Here is a 24,374-nt window from a genome sequence, read left to right on the forward strand (position 1 = left end):
GCAAGAGCACCTACATAAAATATTTTGGATGTGATTTTTGGATGAAGAATTTATCCCGATTTTGCCATTACGATAAGATCTTTTCTGTAATGTCCCTTTTTTTACCCTTCATAGCATGATGTTGTCGTTAGCCTATTACCCCACAGTCCCGTAGGCTAATTAGGACATTAAAGGGGCTTAGAGGCCATTTGGCCTAGATAGTTTCAGTTGCAGGTCTTTCTGAGGGGTTTTGAGGGAACTTTGGGCATACTTACTATTTATAGTAAGTCATCTTGGGCATGGGCAGACATCTAGTGGCAATGGTATGTTGATGGTAATTGTTTAAAATCGACAAGAAGACTTGTTTATCATTGATAAGATTTGTTATGCATTGATAAAGCTATTTTATAAAGTTAAATTTAAATATTTAACTTTATTAATGCATAGACTATAGTTTGTGGGAAATATTTAAATTAAAAGAGTCCCCTTTATTTTATAACACATTGGAGACATAAGTTACATAAAGGGAGTTATGTTTTATCCCACATTGAGAAAACGAAGGATGGAGCTCTTGTGAGAACACTATAAAAGAAATGGAAGAGCTTCTTTTTAAGCAAGTTTGGAAATATCAAAGAAATTGGAAAATTTTCTGGAGATTGTCTCAATAGTTTAAAGGACGAAATCCCTTCAAGCTGGAAATCTTGACGCCATTGAAAGATATGGTCTTGAGATTCAACATGGTAGCAATCCGAAAAAGAAGATACGAAAAAGTAGCCCGAAAAAGCAGAACCGAAAAAGTAGGCTGAAAAAACAATCCATAAAAGCAGCTCGAAAAAGCGGATCCGAAAAAGCAGACGAAAAAGCAAATCGGAAAAGCAAAGCAGAAGGGGCAGCATTGAAGGAAATTATTACAGCCATCTACAACTAGGTTCCTTTGTTAGTATTGCTTTTTAGGGTGTTATAAGTTTCAGCTGTAAGTGTGCATTATACCAGCATTATCATTTTGTAATCCATGTAAATGCCAAAAGTTTTGGCCATATTTCATGAGCATTGTATTAGAAATTTCATTGCAAATTAAGAAGATAATAGTTGCTGGTGTCATTTAAGCAATTCAATATCATTATTTATCAGCTAGTTAGTTTGCATACCAACTCTTTGTAAAAATGTCAGTTGGCTGTAGGTGTTCATTTCTCATGCTTAGATCATATATATGCACTGAATATTGTCAAAATTAGTAGCACACTCATGTTAGGCCATTGTGTAGTCCATTTAGGAGTCTTCTAGCACAAGATTCTCATTGATGCAAATTGAAAAAGAGTCATTTAAAGCCAGCTGAAATACTGTATCAGTCATACGTCCCTTGCATGTGAATTGTTTGATGAAATTTCTTGAGCTTTCATCAGCATTTTTTGAGAGTAGATTTGAGGAGGGTCATTACATTTTCTTGGGATTCGTACAGATCATTGTGGGTTCAGTCTTCCCCATTCTATATTGATCTAGAGTATTCTGTAAGCTATTCTTCCTATTTTGTAATAATTTAGAATTTTCCGTAGACTGTCTTAGCAAGTATAAATAGAATTTTTAGATTTAGGTTTAGGTTTAGGGCAAGTTTTTGGATACAAAATTACGGGAAGAAGAAATCTGTAGGAGAGCAAGTGTATGTACTATTCATTTGATGAATTAATTAGAGGAACATTATTATCTATCTCTTTCTGGTGCTGGTTCCTTTTGTTTTTGCTTCTGTTGAGTTTATCTCTACATCATTTTTGGTATCAGAGCTTGGGGAAAGCTCTTGAGGCAATTAGATTTTATGTCTGGATCAGAGTCAGAAGTTGAAACGTCAAACATGGTCACCAATGCTGAACTGGCAAAGAAGATGCAAGAACATGAGAAAATCAATAAATGGTTGTTAGATGAATTTGAGAAGATGAAGGGCTGGATGGAAAAGACAGCAAAGATTTCCTTAGAGCAAGAAGAAGAAGGGGAAGAGGAGGATACCCCTGAGCAGGAGGTGGTTAACTTACCTGCAGACCAGAGATACTATATAGAAGCCCTTGAAAGAGTTGGTAAGAAGGATGCCAAAGGTGACCTACCCATCTTCTCGGGAAAGATGGATGCTGATGCTGTTGTGGATTGGATAAAAACCTTGAACAACCATTTTGAACGTGAAAATATAGTAGAAAAGGACAAGGTAAAAATTGCCAAGTCAAAGTTGAAGGGACCAATCCTCACTTGGTGGAATTTCACTCAAGGAGAAAGGGTCAAAGAAGGTAAGAACATGATAACTTCATGGGAAAGGATGTGTGCCAAGGTGAGAGAAACATACTTGAGGATTATGAAATCCAACTTCATCGAAGTAGACAAAGTTTAAGACAAAATGAGTTAGATGTCATTGCCTATACTGAAGGATTCCAAAAATTAAGCTTGAGGGCAAAGCAGAGTGAATGTGAAAGTGTAAAAGTTGCTAGATATCTCAATGGATTGAGGTTGAACATTCAAGAAGAACTTAATTTATTGTGTCCTGATACAATACATAAGTGTTATCAACTAGCATTGAAGGTGGAAGTCAAATTGAAAAGAAGGCAAGAACAAAATAGCAGAGGAAGAGGAAGAAATCAAAGGGGAAGAGGAAATTTCCAAGGAAGAGGACAAAACCATGAAGATCACAAGGAGATAAAGCAAGAAACCAGTCAAAGCGAAGGAAATTTCAGAGTTAACTTTAGAGGTGGAAGAGGCAGTTCAAGAGGTGGATTTGGTAGTAGAAGGGCAAGTCTGATTATTTGTTTCAATTGTAATAAGGAGGGACATTATGCATCTAGGTGTCTGGATAGAGCAAGTTCACGTTGACAAGGTGAAAGAAGAACACATTTGGTACAAGATGATGAATACCAAGAGAAGGAGATGGCTGACTCAGATAGTGTACCTAAAAGAGGAGAAAGTTTAATATGAAAAGAACACTTTTGAAAGTGCCTACTACCATGGAACCACCTTAAAGGAAAACTATCTTTAGGATTGCTTGCAAATCTGGAGGTAAGGTATGTAAAGTCATTATTGACTCAGGATCTACTGAGAATTTAATTTCTCTTGAGTTTGTTCAGAAGTTAAAACATAGGAGGTAATCTCATCCTTTTCCTTATAAGGTTTCATGGCTAACAAAGGGTCACAAACTCCTGTAAATGAGCAAGCATGGGTTGATTTTCAGATTGGAAAGTATAAGGATAGAATTTTGTGTGATATAGTTGACATGGATGCATGCCACCTATTATTTGGTAGGCCCTGGCAGTATGATTTGCAGGCACAACATGATGGAAAACTCAATATATACACCATCAAGAAGGATGGAAAAGTGATTAGATTGATTCCATTTGCTGATCATGAAGAAGTGGAAGAAAATAAAGAGAGGGAAGCCAAAATTATGATGGTTGATAAAAAAGAATTCTTATGGGACATGAAGGATGAACCTAAGCCTTGTTTTCTTTTGATGCCTAATCCACAACCACAAGAACCCATTGGAAATGATAGAAAGGAGGCTGAAACAAAGAAGGCAATTCCTAATGAAGTGAAAGAACTTCTGGATAAGTATGAAGGTTTGATTTCAGAAGGTATGCCAAAGTCTTTACCACCTATACAAGACATTAGTCATTGTATTGATTTCATTCCTAGAGCTACTTTACCCAATAAGGCTGCATACAAGATGACACCTCAACAAAATGAGGAGATTGCTAGAGAAGTAAAGGAGTTCCTTGATTTTGACTTGATTATGAAAAGCTTAAGCCCATGTGCTGTACCTGCTGTTTTGGCACCCAAGAAGGAAGGAACCTGGAGGTTATGCGTTGATTCTAGAGCCATTAGTAAGATTACAATTAGATATAGGTTTCCAATGCCAAGAATTGAAGATTTGCTTGATTGTTTGGGAGGTGCAAAGTATTTCTTCAAGATTGACTTAAAAAGTGGGTACTATCAAATAAGGATAAGAGCTGGAGATGAGTGGAAGACAGCATTCAAAACCAATGATGGACCATATGAATGGAAGGTAATGCCATTTGGACTCTCTAATGCTCCTAGTACTTTCATGAGACTTATGAACGAAATACTCAAAGACTTCAATGATAAGTTCATCATAGTATATTTAGATGATATATTAATTTTTAGCAAGACAAAGGAAGAACACCTAGAGCACATTGACATGGTTTTGAGAACACTTCATGAGGAGAAATTGGTAATAAATTTGGAAAGGTGTTTGTTTATACAAGAGGAGCTGACATATGTAATGACCTTGCTCAAATCTGATCTCAAAATGCTGATATAGGCTCAAGGAATTTCATCAAACACTTTGCATACAAGGGTCATATGACTGATATAAAATTTCTGTTTGCTTTAATGACTCTTTTCTTCAATTAGCATTGACGAGGATGTTTACAAATGACTCTAAATTGATTAAATAATGACCTAACATGAATGTGCAATTTATTCTGACAATATTGAATGCATATATGAATTCTAATCGTAAAAAATGATCACTTACAGCCAACTGGTATTTTGTCAAACAGTTGGTATGCAAACTACTAAGCTGACTACAAATGATATAGAATTGCTCATTGACATCTACAAATGACCAGAAAATTAGTATCTCTTATTACAACACAATGATCCAATACAATGCTCATCAATAAGTCAAGACTCTTGGCATTTACAAGAATTACAAATATATGATATGCTGGTATGAAAATGCACTCCTACAGCTGTAACTAAAAGTTATGCTTATACAATGAAATGATGTTCTATATGCAATGAAACTTGGTTGGATCGAAGTGCCCTTGTGAATAGATGAAGAAGCAACCAAACTCCAATTGAAAATGTGTTCTTCCAAGCCAAATCGAGCTCCCTAAGCCAGCAGCCCCTGTTCTGGTTTGATCTTGAAAATAAAATAATATGCAGAATATAAATTCCGTCTCAAGCACCAAACATCATCTCCAAGATCCAAGGAAATGGGCAACCCAAGCCTTGAATGAAATTGATGCCAAATGTGAGCTCCACAACCAAAATTGCACCTTCCAAAGGCGCCCTTTCAAGACTGTAATATCTGATTTTAATATTAGATCTATTCACCAATATAATCTGCTTTCTTTACCAAGGAAAATCGAATGCCAAGAATGATGAACTAGCTCCAAAGGATAGCTATAATCTCCAATGCAAATAGCAATCGATATCATGCAAAATTGTGGCCCTAATATGCAAACTTATGTGACTGAAACATCATATTAACAATTCTGGAAATGACGAATGGTGCAAGTAGAACCCTGGCATAGCCAAAGATGAAGACTTTGATCACCAAAATGTCTTCAACAATTCCTCAAATTGAACCATCCAAAACTTGGCTGAAGGCCACAAAATTTTAAGCAATGAAGCACAAATGGAAGTTTGAAGTAACTTTCTCCCAGCTGCAATAATTCAAGTGATATTTCACACTCTCAAAATTACGTATCAATTGAGAGTTTTCATTCTCAATGGCCAATTGTGACTACTGCAGAAACCCTAGGCTCCACAATGCACATCAACAACAAACACCAACAACAACAACTGTGCTTGCTGAGAATGAAGCCCAAGATGCCTATTTATTCTTTTTTCTCCACTTTCTCCAGAAACTTCTAGAACATTATTTTAATTATTAAGTGACTTTATAAAATATTTTATAATTCAAGTCACTTATTAATTAAATATAAAGATACCTTTTAATATTTATTTATTTGATAACTTTATAAATGATTAACTTAATACCACTTATTTATTTAATTCAAATAATTAATTAGTCATCTTTATAAAATATTCATTATTTTGGACAACTTAATTAATTAAATTAATTAAATCAAATTACCTCCAAAATGGGGACATTACAACATATCTTGGTTTTGTGATCTCCCAAGGTAGCTTGAAGATGGATAAAGATAAGGTAAGTGCTATACTATCTTGGCCACCTCCAATAACAGTTGGAGATGTTAGAAGCTTTCATGGTCTTGCTACATTTTATAGGAAATTCATAAGAAATTTCAGTCATATTTGTGCTCCTATGTTAGAAACTATTAAAGTAGGAAGGAAGTGTAAGTTTGCATGGAGTCAATCAGCAAATGAAGCTTTTGAATTGCTTAAGAAAAAGGTTAGTGTGCAGCCAATTCTTTCTTTACCTGATTTTAACAAAGTTTTCCAAGTAGAATGTGATGCTAGCAAGGTTGCTATAGGGGCAGTTCTTAGTCAAGAAGGAAAACCAATGACTTTCTCAAGTGAAAAACTCAATGAAGCCAAGCATAAAAACTCTTCATATGACCTAGAAATGTATGCATTGGTTCAAGCTCTCAAAAGGTGGAAACACTACTTGTTGCCAAAGGAGTTTGTTGTGTATACCGATAACCAGGCACTTAGTTTTCTGAATAGCCAAGACAAATTAAGTCATAGGCACATGAAATGGGTGGAGTATTTACAGGCCTATACCTTCACTATCAAACATAAGAAGGGCATATCAAACAAGGTTGCTAATGCTCTTAGTAGAAGGAATTTGACTGTCTCCCAGATATAGCTAGAAAGTGTGGGAATTGAAGCATTCAAGGATATGTATGTAGCAGATCCAGATTTTGGTGACATCTATAAGGTATGTATAGAGTTTGGTGAAAGATACCATGCTGATTTTCTTGATTTTTTGATACAAGATAGACTTCTTTTCAAAGGAGGACAACTATGTGTACCCAAGTGCTCTATGAGGACAAACATTATCAAAGAGAAGCATAGCGGAACAATGGGTGGACATTTTGGTTTGGATAAAACTTTAGAATTGGTTAGAAGGTACTACTATTGGCCTAAACTTCAGACTGATGTTAGAAACTTTGTGGAAACATGTATGATTTGTCAAAGGGCCAAAGGAAGGACTACAAATGTAGGGCTTTATCAACCTTTTCCAATACCATCTAGACTCTTGGAAAGCATAATGATGGATTTTGTAATGGGGCTGCCACGGACACAAAAGGGGCATGATAGTGTATTTGTTGTAGTAGATAGGTTCAACAAAATGGCTCACTTCTTACCATGTAAGTCGACCTATGATGCCTCTCATATAGCAGATCTCTTTTTCAAAGAAGTCATAAGGATTCACAGGCTGCCTCTCAACATAGTTTCAGATAGGGATGTGAAGTTTGTAGGACACTTTTGGAGAACTTTATGGAGGAAACTTGGAACCAATTTATCATTCTCATCAGCCTACCACCCTCAAACTGATGGCCAAACAGAGGTAGTTAATAGAACTTTGGGCAATTTGTTAAGAACACTCACAAGACAACATGCAACAAAATGGGATTTAATCCTACCCCAAGCTAAATTTGTATATAATGACTCCATCAATAGAAGTACAAGAAAGTCACCATTTCAAGTGGTGTATGGAATTCATCCTAGAGGGATTTTTGAGTTAAGAGATATGAGTTCACAGCAACAAGTTAGTGCCCAAGGAGAAGAATTTTCTACAGCCATAAAAGAAATCCATGATGAAGTCAAAGCCCAACTCCAACAAACCTTTGACAAGTATAAGAAGCATGCAGATTAGAAACGGAGACAATTAGAATTTGAAGTGGGAGATTTAGTATGGGCAATTCTCAAGAAAGAGAGGCTACCAAAAGGTAAATCTACCAAGCTTATGTTGAGAAAACTAGGTCCTTGTCAAATATTGAAGAAGTTTGGAACCAATGCTAATGAGATTGGCATTTCTCCCATCTTCAAAATAGCAGACCTCACACCATTCAAAGCACCCATTGAAGAAATTGATACAGGATAGATTGCTGATATAGAAGACATTCAACGTCTACCATTTAAGCAGCCACCATAGCTAGAAAGGATACTTGACACCAAAGTCATAAAGCAAACAAGAGGAAAGATGTCCAAGCAGTATTTGGTAAAACTCAGAGGTTATTCGGATGTAGATGCTGTGTGGATGACCGAACAAGATATCAAGTAGCAAGGTACCACTCTACAAGCGCTCATCTAAAGTGGGCTTGAGATAAAATTTCCTAGGGAGTATGGTGCAGGAGCACCCACACAAAATATTTTGGACATGATTTCTGGATGAAGAATTTATCCTGATTTTGTCATTATGATAAGATCTTTTCTTGGGATTCGTACAAATCATTGTGGGGTCATTCATCCCCATTCTATATTGATCTAGAGTATTTTGTAAGTTGTTCTTCCTATTTTGTAATAATCTAGAATGTTTTGTAGACCGTCTTAGTAAGTATAAATAGAGTTTTTAGGTTTAGGTTTAGGTTTAGGGCAAGTTTTTGGATATGAAATTACGGGAAGAAGAAATTTGTAGGAGAGCAAGTGTGTGTACTGTTCATTTGATGAATTAATTAGAGAAATATTATTATCTATCTCTTTCTGGTGCTGGTTCTTTTTGTTTTTGCTTCCATTGAGTTTATCTCTGCATCAATTTAACCTTTAATTCAAGCTTAGAATCATATAGGGAGACATTTTCAAAGCAGTTTAGTTTTGATGTTATGACCCTTTGTGATTGTGTGCAATGACTTGATCCTTCTGTAGGAGTTTTATTCATTTATTAAGAATTTAACACCCTAGGCTATCTTGGCATCACGTATGTCATCATACGTTCAGTTTGATTACAATTTTTCTTTGTATTTTAACTTTTTATCTTATATGAACAACTATTGCAAGACATGTCTTGGTGCCTCGAGTTCTTTAGTGGTACATGGCTATCTAAATTAATAAGACTTGGAGTTTTCTTATGCATTGAAATATTTGTTTCTTTTCATATTTTTTTTCATGTATCACATTCACAAAGATCTTCCGCCGAATTAAGATGTAATGACCCTGCTCAAATCTGACCTTAAAATGCTGATTGAAGGCTCGAAGAATTTCGTCCAACACTTCACATACAAGGGTCATATGACTGATATAACATTTCAGTTTGTTTTAATGACTCTTTTTTTCCAATTAGCATCAATGAGGATGTTTACAAATGACTCTAAATTGAATAAACAATGACTTAACATGAATATGCAACTTATTTGACAATATTCAATGCATATATGTGACTGAAACTACTTGCAATATGCAGCTACAACAACTAGTAATTATGACAAACACTTTGGATGCAACCTAAGATGACATTTATGCACTTACAACCAAGTGGTATTTTAACAAACATTTGGTATGCATAATTATAACATTATTTATGCCAAAAAAGAAAACTTACAGCTAATTGACATTTTGACAAACAATTGGCATGCAAACTAATAAGTTGATCATGAATGGCAATAACATATTCAAATACAATAGTAGTTGACCAACAACATATATCTCCTTCTTTGCAATAAAATGTCTATTATAATGATGCTATGAATTGGTCAAGACCCTTGGCTTACAATTGTTTGACAATAGTGCCAAATTTGATTTTCTGAGTACACTTATAGCAACAATTAAAATGCCTATGATATGACAATGCAAACTACTTAGTGAATGCAAGAAGAACCTGGTAATGATGACGCCCAATGTTGTTGATGAAGAAATAATAAAAATCCAATGTGATAGGCACCTTCCAAGCTCAAATCGAAATAGTCAAGGTGCTGCCCCTGTTTTTGTTTGGCAAAAGTTTAGATAATTAATTGCAGCACCAAACGCCTTCCAATTTGCCCCTAAAACGATTGTCTCGACGATAGGAATTGAATGCAACAATACCTAGAATGATTGACCTCAATCGAAAGGTAAGAGCAAAAACATGAGATTCACATAGGCTGATCAACCTCCATGATAATAGATTATGAAGGTTTGTAATGATCCTGCTCAATAACATAATCAATCTCAGCAACACATCAGCTCTCTCATCCTGATGATGCATCACGTAGAGTGATTCGGAACGTTGATGACAAAAATCTTTACACAATCTAATTCAGAAACTCAGTATCATAAATACATCAATTGCTGAAGTAACTTCTCCATCAAATGTAACAATACATCAGCAGTTGCAAGTACAATAATACATCAACTATTGTACTCAAATAATCTCCACCGTGAAGCACAAGATTGGACTTCTGAAGTACAGCTCACAATCAACAATAATTCAGCTGGTATCTCACAACCTCAAAATTGCGTAACCAATGAGGGTTTTTGTCCCCAAAGATCCTCCAATGGCTGAAACCTTAGTTGGCTTCTCTACCAAACATCAAACAATCATCAATTCCTGGATGATGAGAATGAGGCCCATGATGTCTATTTATACTTTTTCCTCAAGAGGTTGGCCCAAAATCTAGAAGCTTCTAGAAATTATTTTATTTTTATTAAGTGACTTTATGATATATTAATTTATTTAAGTCACTTTATTAAATTAATTAAATATAAAGTTACCTTTTAATATTTATTTATTTGATAACTTTATAAATAATTAACTTAATACCACTTATTTATTTAATTAAAATAATTAATTAGTCATCCTCATAAAATATTCATTATTTTGGACAACTTAATTAATTAAATTAATTAAATCAAATTACCTCCAAAATGAGGGCATTATAGTTCGCCCCTTCAGAAATTGCTTGTCCCCAAGCAATCTCAGCAACAAGTACCATTCTCCTCCACCTGGATCCCAATTGAAGACCTGTGTAAATGTCCCAGTCATCACCAAACAGCTCTTGTGAAGAAATTATCAGCATCAACAATACAAAAATTAGCAATTGAGAAACTACATTCAACACCCAAACAATTGACATCACTAATAAAATCATTTGAAGACCAACTGTAGATGCTGATAGAAGAAACCGCTCTATGGAACTCAAGCCAATTGAAACATCGACTCTGTCAAAACTCAAGTCCCTGTCTAACTGACACTCGCACCCAACTGCACTGTGGATATGACAACAACCATAGGTACCTGAGTCACTGCCACCAAATCCAATCTCTGATAAATTGTCCTGGGTGTGTCAATACTGTAGGTTGTGTAACTTGCAACTACCAATTCCATCTGCAAAAGATGGTGCCAATCCATCCCATAATGGATGGTAAGAAACTGGAGCCGATCTACACCTGCGTGAAATCAAATCTTCTATCTTTGGGTCAAAAGAAAAATGATGAGCATACCCCACCGTATAATGCTGGTAGGAACCCCCAAACTCCGCTACTGGCTCACCATCACTGAATTGGGAATCAACAGATGGCTCCAATCTTTGACTCCGAGTGGCTGTAGGCTGGATAGGACCGTGTGCAATCCGCTCAACAAACCCCACCTCAAAATCCCTGTGAGGTAGCATAGTAGAAAGGATCACTATTATCTTCCCAACCAATCTGCGAATAGCACTAGTACCTCGGATGAGAGCACCTTCTGACACTTTATGCGAGTCCAGATGAACACCTGCACTATCCAACAAATACTTCATAAACGGTTCAGTGCAGTAAAAATTGTAGGAGGAAGCATCAACATACTCCCCCGCACACCACAACTGATCCCTCTGTAAAGGTGGCATGGCCAACTGTACCACATTGTCATCTGTGTGAGAAGAATCAATCTGGAGACTTGACTCCATTGGTATCCCAAACTCATCAGGACCAGGTACTCCCAAATCCTAAACATGTGTGTCAGCCCCAACAACATGTTCCTCAGTAACAACTGTAGGAGCATACTCACCACCAACCACCTCAATATACAAATGAACTGGGTCTGGGGCTGGTGTAGACTGCAAATGTTCCAACTCCACTGTCACCTCCTCTAACTGAAATTGCGACTCTTGTAGATCTCGCTGTGTGACCTCCGAAGCCTTAGTAGTCACTGTGAGATCTTGGGTAAGCTCACTCACCTCCTCCTCATGATCCAAGATTGCCTCATAGGCTGTACTCCCCCACTCAACCAGGTGATCATGATCGGCTACCAACTGTAAGTGATCCTGTCTCAAGACCCTGATAGCTTCACGCAAGGCATGAACCTCTGACAACGAAAAGTAACCATTGCTGGACTCATCTGTCATAGAAGCACCCCAACCAATAACGACCAACAACTGACAAGTGGTATCAAAATGCTCAAGAGCAGTAGTGATATCTCTCTCGCCAACTCTCAACTGGCCGGTCACATGGTGACTTTGCATTATGGGCCTCCTATGAACCGTCTCGAATACGCGGTCCACACTATGAGAGAAAGCTGAATCAAATGAACTTCCCTCAAGATCACCAATGCTCAGTGTACTTACATCTGAGTACACCTCCACACTCTGAATGCAAGCATCAGACTCATCCTCATCTAACTTCGAAGAAGCTGATGTTGAAACTATCTCATCATCACAATCTCCAGCTCCCTCGTCCTCGACAACTAACTGAGAGTCCAGATCCTGACAAATATCATCAGGGGTCACTGACAAAGCAACTCCCTCAACTGACAAGGTAGCCCTAGTTGAAACAAACTCCTGCCACTCAGACTCTACCTTATCCTCATCTATGGGTTCCGGCAACACTGAATCAAGGAACCCATCTCCACCAACTATCGATGCTAAATCTATGCCCAAAGAAATAAAAATACAAATACACTACAACACTCATCATCCTCACTCACAGTAATGGATGAATTTGGAATGCTAGTGTATATATCCTCTAATTGCATCTCCTCTACCAACTCTGACCATGTAAACAGCTCGACGTCGACCTGTGGATAAGCTATACTGTAGCATGGAGTGTCATTTGACAAAACATCTATAACACTCCTATCCTGAGTGTCGTCACTAGAAATCTCCATGCTCACATCCTCAACACAGGAATATAACACTGTCTCCTGTGTCGAACCCATATTGTGACTGCTATCATAAATATCAAAACTGTCAGAGCTCAAACTCTCCTCCTAGTCATCACTCAATATCATACAAGGGGCATCGTTACCAATGCAACTCACAACATCCTCAAAAGTGTCCTCAAATGTGTCCATACTAACAACTCTCACATCACCTACAGGAATCTCAACTGTAGACACAGATCATTGTACACGACTCATCGTCAACCTGTACACCAACAATGTTGGAGCCCAAACTGAAATCAAGTGTCCCCTTTATAATACTCTGATCACCAAGTACACCACTGGGAGACTCCATAGAAGCCTCGGGCCTATTTGAGGAAGCCACTGCCTCCTGAATTGGAGCCACGCTATTGAAGTTGACATACACATCCCCAATGACAATTCCCTCCGAAGAAGAATTTGAATGATCAGAGATGACTACAACATCAACTACCTCTGTAGAACCCACAATAACTGCTGTGGGAGCCTCAACCCGGTGATGCTCGACACTACTGTCCTCCAGTGGCACAGAAACATCCACTAAGTCTGGTGCAACAAAACTATCATCAGCACTATGGATGGTAATAGCAGGTGCTGAACTAGATAATGGTACATCAACATCACAATTAGCGGCCGGAAAAAACTCAAGTCTTCTCCCCTACGAACCCTATATCGGCCTACTAAAAGAAAAAGTAAAATATCTTGCTGCCCTGTCAACTATAGCCGAATCCGACAATCTCTCTGCAAGTTGCTGCTGATGCAATCTTAATTTCTCGACACTTTCCACCAAAGCATCTAACTCTATTCTCTTCCCTCTACTATTGTGTTGACTTCCTGAACTCGACCTCCTGTATCTATCCATGGCTGGGAAATAGAAATACTGATCACTCTGATAATAATTTCATACAAATAATGAAATCAATTCCCATAGGATGGCAAGATCAGAGCTCTGATACCACTGTAATGACCCTGCACAAATCTAACCTTAAAATGCTGATTGAAGGCTCGAAGAATTTCGTCAAACACTTCACATACAAGGGTCATATGACTGATATAACATTTTAGTTTGCTTTAATGACTCTTTTCTTCAATTAACATCAATGAGGATGTTTACAAATGACACTAAATTGACTAAACAATAACCTAAAATGAATATGCAACTCATTTTGACAATATTCAATGCATATATGTGACTGAAACTACTTGCAATATGCAGCTACAGCAACTAGTAATTATGACAAACACTTTGGATGCAACCTAAGATGACATTTATGCACTTACAATCAAGTGGTATTTTAACAAACATTTGGTATGCATAATTATAACATTATTTATGCCAAAAAAGATAACCTATAGCCAATTGACATTTTGACAAACAATTGGCATGCAAACTAATAAGTTGATCATGAATGGCAATAGCATATTCAATTACAATAGTAGTTGACCAATAACTTATATCTCCTTCTTTGCAATAAAATGTCTACTACAGTGATGCGATGAATTGGTCAAGACTCTTGGCTGACAATTGTTTGACAATAGTGCAAAATTTGATCTTCTGAGTATTCACTTATAGCAGCAATTAAAATGCCTACGATGACAATGCAAACTACTTAGTGAATGCAAGAAGAACCTAGTAATGATGACGCCCAATGTTGTTGATGAAGAAACAATAAAAATCCAATGTGATAGGCACCTTCCAAGCTCAAATCGAAATACTCAAGCTGCTGCCCCTGTTCTTGCCTGGCAAAAGTTTAGATAATTAATTGCAGCGCCAAACGCCTTCCAATTCGCCCCTAAAACGATTGTCTCGACGATAGGAATTGAATGCAACAATACCTAGAATGATTGGCCTACTCAATCGAAAGGTAAGAGCAAAAACATGAGATTCACATAGGCTGATCACCCTCCATGACAACAGATTATGAAGGTTTGTAATGATCTTGCTCAATAATCAATCTCAGCAATACATTAGCTGCTGAAGTAACTTCTCCATCAAATGCAACAATACATCAGCTGTTGCAAGTACAATAATACATCAACTATTGTACTCAAATAATTTCCACCACGAAGCACAAGATTGGACTTCTGGAGTAAAGCCCACAATCAACAATAATTCAATTGGTATCTCACAGCCTCAAAATTGCATAACCAATGAGGGTTTTCGGCCCCAAAGATCCTCCAATAGCTGAAACCCTAGCTGGCTTCTCCACCAAATAATCACATCAAACAATCATCAATTCTTGGATGATGAGAATGAGGCCCATGATGTCTATTTATACTTTTTCCTCAAGAGGTTGGCCCAAAATCTAGAAGCTTCTTGAAATTATTATATTTTTATTGACTTTATGATATATTATTTTATTTGTCATTTTATTAAATTAATTAAATATAAAGTTACCTTTTAATATTTATTTATTTGATAACTTTATAAATAATTAACTTAATACCACTTATTTATTTAATTAAAATAATTAATTAGTCATCCTCATAAAATATTCATTATTTTGGACAACTTAATTAATTAAATTAATTAAATCAAATTACCTCCAAAACAGGGACATTACATAAGACTAATTAATTGTCTTCCAATTTTGGATGCACTTTGCAACAACAGATACTAAGTGACCCTTTCTATCATAGATGCAAAAAGCAGAGGCCCCACCTTGGATTCGGAACGACTTGTGAGTCCATTAGTGAGCTGTGTTGATTCGCCACAGATTTGCGAGCCGAGTCCTTAACTCAGATTTTGGAGTTTTTTCTTGGGACTCTCCCGAGTCCAACATTAGGACAGTCCAGTGGATGGGTTCTCGCCATAGACTGAAAATGCCTAATTGACTTTAAAACTTGATTTTCTTTACTTATCTTCCCATTTGTTATTTGCTATTGCTCAAAACAAGTCTGTTATTTGTTCTTTTTTACCAGCATATGCTTTAACTTGTTTATTTGTTAAAACATATGATTCTGGATTTGGATCCTACAATCACAACATGAAGGGGACATGTGCAACATACTTTTTTTTACATACATATAGTTAACCATTAGGGTTATTCAAGTAACATTATATTTATAAATACATGGGTGAAAAGACATGACGGCTCTACCCAAATCCATTTTTACACCAAGCCTAGGAGTGGATGTTTGCCATAGCTCTCTTGCTTGGTCAGTTGAACTGATTTCCTAAACCACTTTTCATCATGCTATAGACAGTTGCCATCTTGTGGAGGTTGTAAGGAGTTATTTAACTTTGCAAATGTCCTATTTGTCCTAGGCCACAATGGTCCTAGTATGGCCTACTTATGAGCCTGCTCACCACCCTTCTCTTACACCTAGGCCCAAAAATGGAAATCTCTTACAAGACACTAAAATGGTACATGCAAGTTGTAGGCTTTTGGAACAGGGAAGTGAATACATGAGCCATGGTCCAATTGAGTCAAGTTGTTACAAACTGAGGATTGACCTATGGCATTAAGTGACAATAATATGACTATCCTAGATGAGAAGGCTTGAACCTAGAATACTAATTGAAGATATGCATGTCTAGAATTAGTTAGACGTTTCATATATAGAGATCACATGTTGTAGTTAAGATGCATAATTGAACCTGGGCCATAATTGAACCTAGGAGTGGATGTTCGCCATAGCTCTCTTGCTTGGTGAGTTGAACTGATTTCCTAAACCACTTTTCATCATGCTATAGACAGTTGCCATCTTGTGGAATCTGGTGGAGGTTGTAAGGAGTTATTTAACTTTGCAAGTGTCCTATTTGTCCTAGGCCACAATGGTCCTAGGATGGCCTACTTATGAGCCTGCTCACCACCCTTCTCTTACACCTAGGCCCAAAAATGGAAATCTCTTACAAGACACAAAAATGGTACATGCAAGTTGTAGGCTTTTGGAGCAGGGAAATGAATACATGAGCCATGGTCCAATTGAGTCAAGCTGTTACAAACCGAGGATTGACCTATGGCATTAAGTGACAATAATATGACCATCCTAGATGAGAAGGCTTGAGCCTAGAATACTAATTGAAGATATGCAGGTCTAGAATTAGTCAGACGTTTCATATATAGAGATCATAGGTTGTAGTTAAGATGCATAATTGAACCTGGGCCATTATATTTGCTTTGAGCATATCATGTGATGATTGTTGATTGAAGTCAATGCAAATTAAAAGAGTAATTCAACTACCGATAAAAAAAGAGTAATTCTCCTATCTATGGCCAATTCATTCGCACCTATATCTAATTCAAGAATAAAAGCCGACTTACATTTTTTATGTTCATCTGCTCAAATGAATGAAGGGGCATCTGCCTGTCTATGGATGGACATCACTTTTATATCTTGAACATAACTGATTTTAATATAACCACAAACTAATACATTTTACTTATAGCTATCATACACATTACTATATCACTAATGATAGATTTTTAAGCAACTATAATATAGAACAGTGAATAGTGGTCTGCTCAATTTGATTTCGGGAATAGACATGGGACCCAAGGCTATCTGCATGAAATTGTGTATATGGAAAGCAAGATGTGCTTCTGTGGGTTTGGCTCAGATTTCCTTGTTTCCAATAGAATCGAAAACATGAGATGCACAAGAAAACTTCCCAGCCATTCTCATGACCAGTAGATTTAGAACCAGTGAATTTAGAAAAACATTTTTCTCATCTCTGTGCTGTCTACAATCCAGCTATCCTTATCAGCCTTTCCCACTTGACTGTCACTTGGGAAAAAGATTAAATGAAATAAGAAACCCTAAGCCAGTACTAACCCTAACTAAGTTATAAAAAAAATGAAATGTATACAGAAATAAATATGCATTGGCCATGTGTAAATGGTTGTTTGAAATTTACTCTGGCCGTTCTTAGGTCTGTTTAGTTCAGTTTGGGATGAGAGACAACTATCCAATTTTTGAGAAAGTATTTAGTAGCTTGAACAAAGGGCAATGCTTGTGAATGATTTCTGTAAACTCAATGTTTAGGTTCTGAGAAAAATATCCACACACTTCTAGATTATTTTGGTTTTCAAACATTACTATTCTGTTTAGACTTATTTGGTTTTCAAGCAGTCTGGTGTAAATGTAGCTGGAAACTTTTATTTTTATCTTTTCTTTTCCTGAGACAGACTATCCATTATGATAATCACGCTTTTTAATGTTTACAGTTCTAATTTAATTTTAATTATTTTGGAAATGCAAGTTACCTTATTATGTACATATGCTGTGTTTCAGGCAGCTCGAGTTGGGGGTAAAATAGTTCTCAAGGGTCTATATTCAGGGCTTGGAGGAAACCTTGCAGGTGTTTTACCGTAAGAATTTTCTTGTATATCCTACTATCTGCTATTGATTTTGTAGGCAGTTAGAGGAATACTTGAGTGCATCTCACATATAGATTAAGAGTCAAGACAAAGTAAGTTAACACATTATGCTGTTGGATGATTATAGCTAACTCAGTGTTATTTTGGAAAGGTATAACTTTTGATGTCTATATTCCGAATCTTTGAAATAATGATATCGTTAACCTGTTCAATGTGTAGCTGTTTCTTACTAGCATATACTTTAGCTATCAGCCTTTCACTGATACATGCTGCTGCCAAATTTGTCATTTGCTGTTACAGAACACAACACTACGCTGAATGCATTTTTCAACTCTTATTGTTTGGTTAAAATGAACCCAAGAGTGAATACAATCTAGGCGTAACTGTACCAATAGTTTTTCTCATCTTTTATAATTTTAAGTGACAAACTATTAACCACTATATTGCTATTATGTGTTTTGGTGAAAGGTTTTTATTTCTACGGATTAACTAAATGGGAGAAAGAAAGAAAATTAAGAGTACTTTGCCAATTTTTTGGTGAAAGCAATGAACATTTAAATATTGGAAGTAGTGGCTCTCTTCATTTATTATCCCTTCAAGATTATTTTGTGTTACATTCCTTTTCCGGTGAAAAAACAAACACAACATGGGAGATATTTAACCCCAATAAAGGGGTAGCTAAAAAGGTGTTGGGTTGGGTTAAGTTGAGCTTTGATGGTGCCTTGAAAGGCGACCTAGGACAAACAAGTTGAGGAATTATAAGAGATTTGAGGGTGTAATCTATAGTTTGGTGTCTAATAAGGCTTGGAATTTAGTTGAATAATATCATTGCTGTCATAGGTGTAATTAGGGGTTCTTGTGTTTCAAGAGACACTACTCCCAGCCTTTGTGGGTAATAAATAGTCTAGTGATATTGAGCAAATCATCTATGAGCTAAGGTGCTGGTTCTTTTATGAGGTTAGGTATGGGTTAGAGGTTTTGGTACAGGACTAGGTACGAGCCTGTGGTTTTGGTACATCAGAAGGACAATTTTTTTGTAAACTTTGGTACATTATATATATATATATGTATTTCCAGAACAAATGAACAACAGTGATAAAGAAGATTTTCAAAGGTTACCTGTCATAGATATCAAATTTCTGCTAGCTTTGAGATAGAGAATGCATCTACCTCCAATACTGTCCTCTTCCTTCAGCAAATTGCGGCTTCATAACGAGAAAATAGCTCATAGCATGTACATATAAAGGTGGAAAATCCGGGAAGTAGATTCTCATGCTCTGCACAACTAATTCAGTCATGTAAAATTAATCTTGATAAGGTGGAAATCTGATACCCTTATTAATTACAAATCACTTCGGCATGAAGGCTTATTATATAAAAAAATTACTTCCATCCATGGAAACATTTTGAAATTTGAAACCTTCAATATGCCTGAAATATTCCCTTTTGTGCGATGCCTTCTTTATTTTTTTCCTTTATCTCTTTTCCACACACTTGCTTCCAATGTATAAGGAACCTTGAACCATTTGCAAAACAGTTCAAAGGTTCAAGTTCAACATCAAATTGATACCGCTTATCTTGCTTCATACTCATTTCAAACAAAGACTTGGGACTTGGGGCAGTGACAAAACATACAAGCACATGACAGTTTTATAGGCCGACGTACCATTGAACTTTGAACTTTTGAATCCTGATGGAAAGGTTCAAAGGTGTTAAATTTTTTGTCCAGAAATTTGATAAACAACATAAGAAAACTAATTAAAATGCACAGAAGACACAAAAGATTTATCCTAGGAAAACCCTTCCACTTGAAGGGAAAAACACAGCCACATCAGCCAAATATCTCTTTTATTAATCATAAAAAAATGAAATGAGTACAAGGCTTTTCACTTGACTTAATTTACAATATACCAAGCAATCATATAAATAGGTTGTATAAGACTCTTCACTTATCACACGAAGGTCTCTTTGAGTCCCAAAAATAAGACCCTTCTTATTTCCACATATTCAACACTTCATATTTCCATACACATGCCTCTTTGCATGACATATGACACATGTCCTTTTACATAAAATAATAACTTAAATATGATCGCAAATATCTCTTTCACCTGAAGATGACCATAACGGTCATAACAAACAAATTTCTCTCTCATAAAATCAGAGATCAAGATTTATGTCGCAGTTACAATCTACAACACTCCCTCTTAGCAAGAGAGAGATCTTTACTCAGGCATGCACACATAGCTGCAACTAAAGATGATAAGCATAACATAATCCTTCATAGTTACTCATAAGAACATAGAATGAAGTCACACACATGTCTTTCACCATGCCTTCTCGTAAAGGGTAGAAAGAAGACTTTTAATCTCAAAACTTCTTCCAGAGAAGAATACATTTCCACCATGCCTGCTCAAAGAGGGTGGTCCACCATACCTACTTGCAGAGGGTGGAGTGAGGACTTTCACCTCAAACTTCTCCTAGAGAAGAATACATTTCCACCATGCCTACACGCAGAGGGTGGTCCACCATACCTACTTGTAGAGGGTGGAACGAGGGCTTTCACATCAGACTTCCCCTAGAGAAGAATGCATTTCTACCATGCTTGCTTGTAGAGGGTGATCCATCGTACCTACTCACAGAGGGTGGGACAAGGGCTTTCACCTCAAACTTCTCCTTGAGAAGAATGCATAAATAGTTGAGATTTTCTCTTAACAGAAACTCCCTCTTAGCAAGGACAACTTTAATAACAGAGGTTCCCTCTCCGCAGGGACAACTTTAATAATAAGGACTCCCTCTCAGTCAAGAACAACTCCCTCTGAAGCTGACCATCTCACTCTATCATAAAAGCTTCTTTTGAAGCTTAGCCTCTTGACATCTCATTTGTCCTGCAACTAATAAAGATCTTTGATTAATGCCATGCAAGGCCAGATCAATGCCATGCAATCTCCCTCTGAATCTGAAGCTCAGTCTCTCATTGTTGCTTGTTGCATCCTTGCATGCTGACAACTTTGCTCCACTGAGCAGCTTGCAAGTGAATCATAAACAAAAATATATCCCCATAATTGATTCAACTTTATTTCTGGTGACAAATGCAAACCAATTCACTTACCCAATTATATTGGAGGATCAAATCCATCCAATCTAGTTCTGGAATCCCAGTCTCTAGTTGTTCCATTCAAAGAAATCTTTGAAGAAATATGAATACCCCAACCTCTAGATTTTGACTCCACTTGAATGCCTTAAAACATCCGACCTAATCCAACCAAAACTACATTGATTCTTCTCAGTGTGACTAGAGTATTCTTCAAAGGATTCAATGGCATGCAGTAAATGTCCATTACAGATTCAACTTCCAATTCTAGTCTGACAAATTGAACTCTACATTTATTTCGATCAATAGTCAAAATATTGCCATCATGAATTACCCATGTTCTTGGATGGCATGTTGGCCTTTAGATAAAGGAAGAGATAATTATTTGGTAAACTCTCACAAATGCCCATTCGTGCTTCATTATAATGACTGTGCCTGGCAAAATCTGAAATTTAGTAAAAGAACATACTCCAAATTGATGACAGTAGCCCGCTCTTGGTCAAGCATAGAAGATGGATAAGAAAGTAAAGTTTCCAAAATAAACAAAACACGAGCAGGAGGCCTTGTGCGGTGCATGATTACATGTTGGATTTCTTTGAATCAATCACAACGATAACCACCGTGCAAAAATAAATTCCAACTATTCGTTAGAAACTTTTTATCTAGCCATTACATAAAAATGGAAGCTTGAAGAACGTGGTGATCACTGCCGAGAATATAAAACGCCCAGAATAGCGTCTTTCATAGGCACGTCAGATACAAAATCGAAACATAATTTTCGTAAAGCAAATCTTAACAACTCCCCCACTTCCTGCTTTAAAACATTAAAGATAATATGCAATCTTTCAACAAGAAACAAGAACTGACTATGCTCCTTCTGATTTCTTTGAGTTGTTGGACCATATTGAAATCTTGCCAACAGAAGAACTATAGAGAGAGAGATGAGCATACCTTCCGGATGACTATCGATACTAGAAGGGAAAACAATTACAATGCTCATCAGAAATGAAATGCACAACTACACATTTTCACTGAGAATGAATCAAGAACTCTTGGCACGGGAATGTCATATAGTATTCTTCGAATTCTTTAAATGAGAGATATCAAAAGAAGGGAATCTTATCTTTGAAAATTGCCATTGATTCCTTTTCAAACCAAGAGAAACAATCATTAAGATCTCCGATAGCATGCTAAGAATAATATAACTAGAACATGCAATCCTCATGCACAAATAACTTGTAAAAATAAAGCTTATCTCTCATTCGAATATGCAGATGTTTGACAATTCTTGTGTGATAAAGAGAGAACTATCTGCCACAATAGAAAACAATTGCGTTGAAAAACACATGACGCAGAGTCTCCATGTTATCTTCACATCATCGCAATCCAAATCTCCTCCAAATGTGTTAGACTGTCGCTCAGTTCTTTAGTCACTGAAAAGTGTTATCTTCCTCCCACAAGATTAAGATTTACACACAGTGCATAGAAGGATCACAATACACATAATATAAAACAAATGCTCAACAAAAGACATCCATTATGCTCTAATGAACTTGATTGCATAAACATGAGAATCTTTCTTACTATTGTTATCTAACCTAGCTTTGATACTATGTTAAGTTTTATGTCCAAAAATTTGATAAACAACATAAGAAAACTAATTAGAATGCACAGAAGACACAAAAGATTTACCCTGGGAAAACCCTTCCACTTGAAGGGATAAACCCAACCACACCAGCAAAATATCTCTTTTATTAATGATAAAAAAAAAAAATGAGTACAAGGCTTTTCATTTGACTAAATTTACAATATACCAATCAATCATATAAATAGATTGTATAAGACTCTTCACCTATCACACGAAGGTCTCTTTGAGTCTCAAAAATAAGAACTTTCATATTTCCATAGACATGCCTCTTTGCATGACGTATGACATATGTCCTTTTACCAAAATAATAACTTAAATATGATCGCAAATATCTCTTTCAGCTGAAGATGATCACAACGGTCGTAACAAACAAATTTCTCTCTCATAAAATCATAGATAAAGATCTTTGTCACAGCTACAATCTTCCACAAAAGGTTCAAGTTCATTCATTGATAGGACTATTTCTTGTGCATATTGAATTATTATAACAAAGCCCCGAGATATACACATGCAAGGAATGAACTTTGAACCTATGAACTGTTGAAATTTGACATAGGTTCAAGTTGGCAGTTCACAAGGCCACTTCAGAAATTAAAGGTAAAAAATGAAATGACTTTAAAATAAAGCAGCAATGACTCGAGGAAATGGTGACTAAGATAGTATAAGCACAACCTATTTTTGCTTAAAAGAGGGAAATTTTACACATGCAAAAATAGGGGTTAACAATAGGAAAACAAAAACATAATAGCTTATTGATAAGTAAAATGAATTTTTAAAGTGACTTTATTATAAAGCTTGTCAAGAAAGCTTGTATGACCATTATAACTTTGCAATACTAGTATGATATGTCGTTGGTAGAAATTGTGTATCGGCCGACGGGTCCCTTTGGAAAAGAAATTGTGTATCAGCCGACAGGACCCTTCGAAAAAGTTTATGTATCTGGCCAACGGATTCCTTCGGGAAAGTTATTCGGAAAGTATTTATAACCCCTTCGGACAGCATTGTAATCATCATATCTTACCATAGAAGCTTAATGTACTGTGGGCATATGCGAATAATAATAAGAGTTCTGCTGGTTGCTGTTCATGTTCGTATTCTTGGTCTGTGTGTGTTTCTTAAATTAACTTATGCGGTAACATTTGGCGCCGTTGCCCGATGGACCTGGTACGCAGGCAGGCGGAGATGAATTAAATGCCGAATCAGTTGAACAAAGATAAGAGTAAGCTGAAGGAAAAAGATGACATATGCGTTGTGCAAGAAAATTTAATTTTGGCTCAGCAGATAGAGCGTCGAAGGAGATTTCAGAAGATTCCCGACGGAAACAAGAGCGCAGAAGGATTGTTGAAGGAGACTCGACAACGGCTTGATTTGGTGGAAGAAGCGAGGGAGCAGTTTCTGAACTTGTATACGCCATGGGAAGAGAATCTTGACGGAAGGAGATCGACTCGCACGGCTTGGAGTGTCGAAGGAGCACGAGCCTGGAGTGACCTCTTCGTCCGAGATATACTTTCGGAACGAACAGCTTCGGTTGAC

General features: G+C 36.6%; 1 protein-coding gene across 1 annotated transcript in view; it reads left to right on the plus strand.

Annotated features, from left to right (window-relative positions):
- The window catches only part of SAMC1 (S-adenosylmethionine carrier 1), a 161,253-nt gene that overhangs the window by 2,715 nt on the left and 134,164 nt on the right, over positions 1-24,374 (plus strand). Inside the window, exon 4 of the mRNA XM_089822555.1 lies at positions 18,014-18,090. Coding sequence (XP_089678681.1) covers positions 18,014-18,090 — 77 coding nt within the window. The remainder of the gene's footprint in view (positions 1-18,013; positions 18,091-24,374) is intronic.

The sequence above is a fragment of the Cupressus sempervirens genome, chromosome 3 (genome assembly GCF_028749045.1).
Source record: "Cupressus sempervirens isolate cs-2001-9-10 chromosome 3, ASM2874904v1, whole genome shotgun sequence".
Lineage (NCBI taxonomy): Eukaryota > Viridiplantae > Streptophyta > Pinopsida > Cupressales > Cupressaceae > Cupressus > Cupressus sempervirens.